Source organism: Pterocles gutturalis, unplaced genomic scaffold (assembly GCF_000699245.1).
Source record: "Pterocles gutturalis isolate BGI_N339 unplaced genomic scaffold, ASM69924v1 scaffold28338, whole genome shotgun sequence".
Classification (NCBI taxonomy): domain Eukaryota; kingdom Metazoa; phylum Chordata; class Aves; order Pterocliformes; family Pteroclidae; genus Pterocles; species Pterocles gutturalis.
This window is the reverse complement of record NW_010123844.1, coordinates 1,560-4,322: the sequence shown is the minus strand read 5'-3', so window position 1 is coordinate 4,322 and position 2,763 is coordinate 1,560. Positions and strand designations below refer to the sequence as shown.

The window sequence follows — 2,763 nt, the reverse complement described above, 5'->3', positions numbered from 1 at the left end:
ACACAAGTGCTTTTCCTAAGAAAAAAAAAATCTTCCGTTTTCACACCCTCCCAAACACAGACAAACATGCATTTTAGTTAACAAGCAAACAATTCTTTGACACAAGTACTCTTCAAATATCTACAGTGCAAGAGGTTCCTATTTTATTTTTAATTTGCCTGTTTTGTGATCTTGTCTCTTGCCTGTTTACCTGATGGAACAGTAAAAAGGCCACTTCAGGGCCCAATCTTAACTGTCAACAAGGAGGCTCAAATCCAACATAAGAGCAACCTAATCTTTACAATGTTACTTTGAATCCACAAGTACAATGTACTTTCAATACATGATACCATTTTCTCACACAAGTTTTCCTTCAAAACATCTGCATCTGTCAATCCCTTGATAGTTTCTTCGTTACCACAATTTTCATTGGGAATGTATTTTTATCGCTGCACACAAACCTGCCCACCGATTGAAGAAGGAACATGATGCTACTTCTCCTAAGATACAGCTGACTGCACACTTCTCTGAAACAGCTTAAAATTATATTACTGCTATCTTTGTTCTCTTTAAGTAACAGAACACTTCATAAAATCCATTACTCCCTAAGGCCAAGACTCCACCTGATAGCCTAAAAGAATGTCAAAAAGCAGCTAATCTGCTTTTGAACAAACTTACAACCATAAAGTAGCTGAACTCTGACAGTAGTTAAAACTTCAGAGGTATAAACCTGAGCCCATTTCACAACATGAACTTCTGTCTCCTACGTAGCTGAATCAGTTCAAGAAGAGTTCAACAAAAAAAGGATACAGTCTGCTTGTTGAGAGCCTGGACTAATCACATCTTGAATGTCTTCCAGCAGATCAAAATCTGGTAGCATTAGTGACCTATGTACAGTAATGTTTTGGTATTGATCTCCACTGGCAAGGTCATTCCTAGTACCATCTGTGCCAAACAAAACTACAGCGACTTCATCTTTGCTCTCAGCAAAAACCTGGAAAGAGAAAAAACACAAAACAGGTATTAAAACACAGGTAGATTAATGCACAACTATGTTAGGCTCCAGCAAGCTGAACTAATCTTGAAACAACGTCAAGTATAGTGGATTCACTTTTTCTTAACTTTCAGTGCTATCCTGCCAAAATGTAATCTTACAGAGAGTTCACTAATTTAGATATAATTAAACTAAGCCTGATACGAGGATATCTGGCATAAAACAAGTAAAACTGGCTGACTCAGTCCTTGAAATGAGTCTTCAGTATGGTAAATCTTAAGGAGGTTGAAACATTTTAGAGAAAGAGAAGAGTACTTTTTCCCCTAAAAGTTTCTACTTCCCTAAAGAAAAAGTGACCAATCCAACTGCCACATCTCCACAAAAGTACAGCTGAAACAAAGAGCACTGTTATTCCTGCATAAAAACAGTTTAATTCTTAGTCATTTCTCATTTATTTCAATTATTAGTAAATGAGGAAAATATTTCACGGATGTTATTGCTTCCTCTCCCTTCTTAACAGTTTTTAATCACATGTAAAGCCACACATACCTGTCGCTGCACAAACTTTGTCATAATCTTCTTGGCTTGTTCAAGTGAAGACTCCTCACCAGAGGCAGAATTGCTCATTGTAAAGCCTACATCCAGGCACAGCACTATGGCTGCCTAGAAAAGAAAGACAACACTGAACAAGAATGTAAAAGGGCCAATACAAGCATAATTAATTAAAAGATGAGATCCTTGAACATCCAAAAACTAAAAACCAAACTACATCACTATTGGTTTCCTTTACAGTAACTGTTAATTCTCACTGAACTGAACTGAGAATCATTTAATCCTACACCATGTTCCAGGCATCTCCGTGGAAAATACAAAAAATCCTACCTTACATAACAATATGTTAAGAGGGGCAATTTCTGTTCAACCCTGTGAATATATCAGGGATCTAAGGGCTCTCTAGGAAATAGAACAGAGGTATTTCAGTTGACAATTACCAGCACAACACAAGGCAGATATACAAGCTTCTTCCCTAAACTCTACAGCTACATCCACCCCTCACAGTAGCTCACAATAGCTGTGGACCACTGTTTGGTCTAACCCAAGAACACAAGAATGACTGCACTCCTATGGCTTACAGGGAGACACAGAACATTTGTTGCTATTAGAGGTGTCTCTGCAGTGAGCACTGGTGCCCACAGTGCACAGCTATGCTCTTCATGCCTCAGAAGGATGAATTGGGGCTTAAATCCCACAAACTGACACATGCAGTGAGCACTGGTGCCCACAGTGCACAACTATGCTCTTCATGCCTCAGAAGGATGAACTGGGGCTTAAATCCCACAAACTGACACGTGTTTGCATTCCTGATTATTGCTTTAACTGATCTATATATAACAGTGCCCAAGTTTTAGCCTTAATTGATTTATAAACTAACATACGAATAAAATAAAAATGCTTCTTGTCATTTCTCTTGTTCAACATTTATTAATAATTAATGCTACCTGCAGTGTGTTGCCCATTCAACTGGTTTTGCTAAGTCTCCCTAAAGTTCTTCCACTGACTCTACTTACCTTTATTAACCTAAGTAATTTTACCATCCAGCTGAACAAAGCTACAAGAGGAGTTCAGCAAAATTACATCCTGCATCTCCAGGGACACTGAGAAAAGGCCAGCTCAAATGTATTGTCACTGATTAAACCAAGATTCTTTAAATACATACCAAAATCCTGCCTGGTGAACAGACAGTAGCTTAAATTACATTGTGTACAAAAAATTATTTTTGCCAGAACACA

General features: G+C 38.0%; 1 protein-coding gene across 1 annotated transcript; it reads right to left on the bottom strand.

Moving 5' to 3' along the window:
• Positions 1-760: 760 nt before the first annotated feature.
• Positions 761-1,636, bottom strand: LOC104465152 (X-ray repair cross-complementing protein 5-like; the record flags this gene model as incomplete). The annotated part of the gene is made up of 2 exons (XM_010078082.1): positions 761-973; positions 1,523-1,636. Coding segments are annotated over 2 exons (327 nt in total), but the record flags the coding sequence as incomplete, so codon positions are not given.
• Between the last annotated feature and the right edge of the window lie 1,127 nt (positions 1,637-2,763).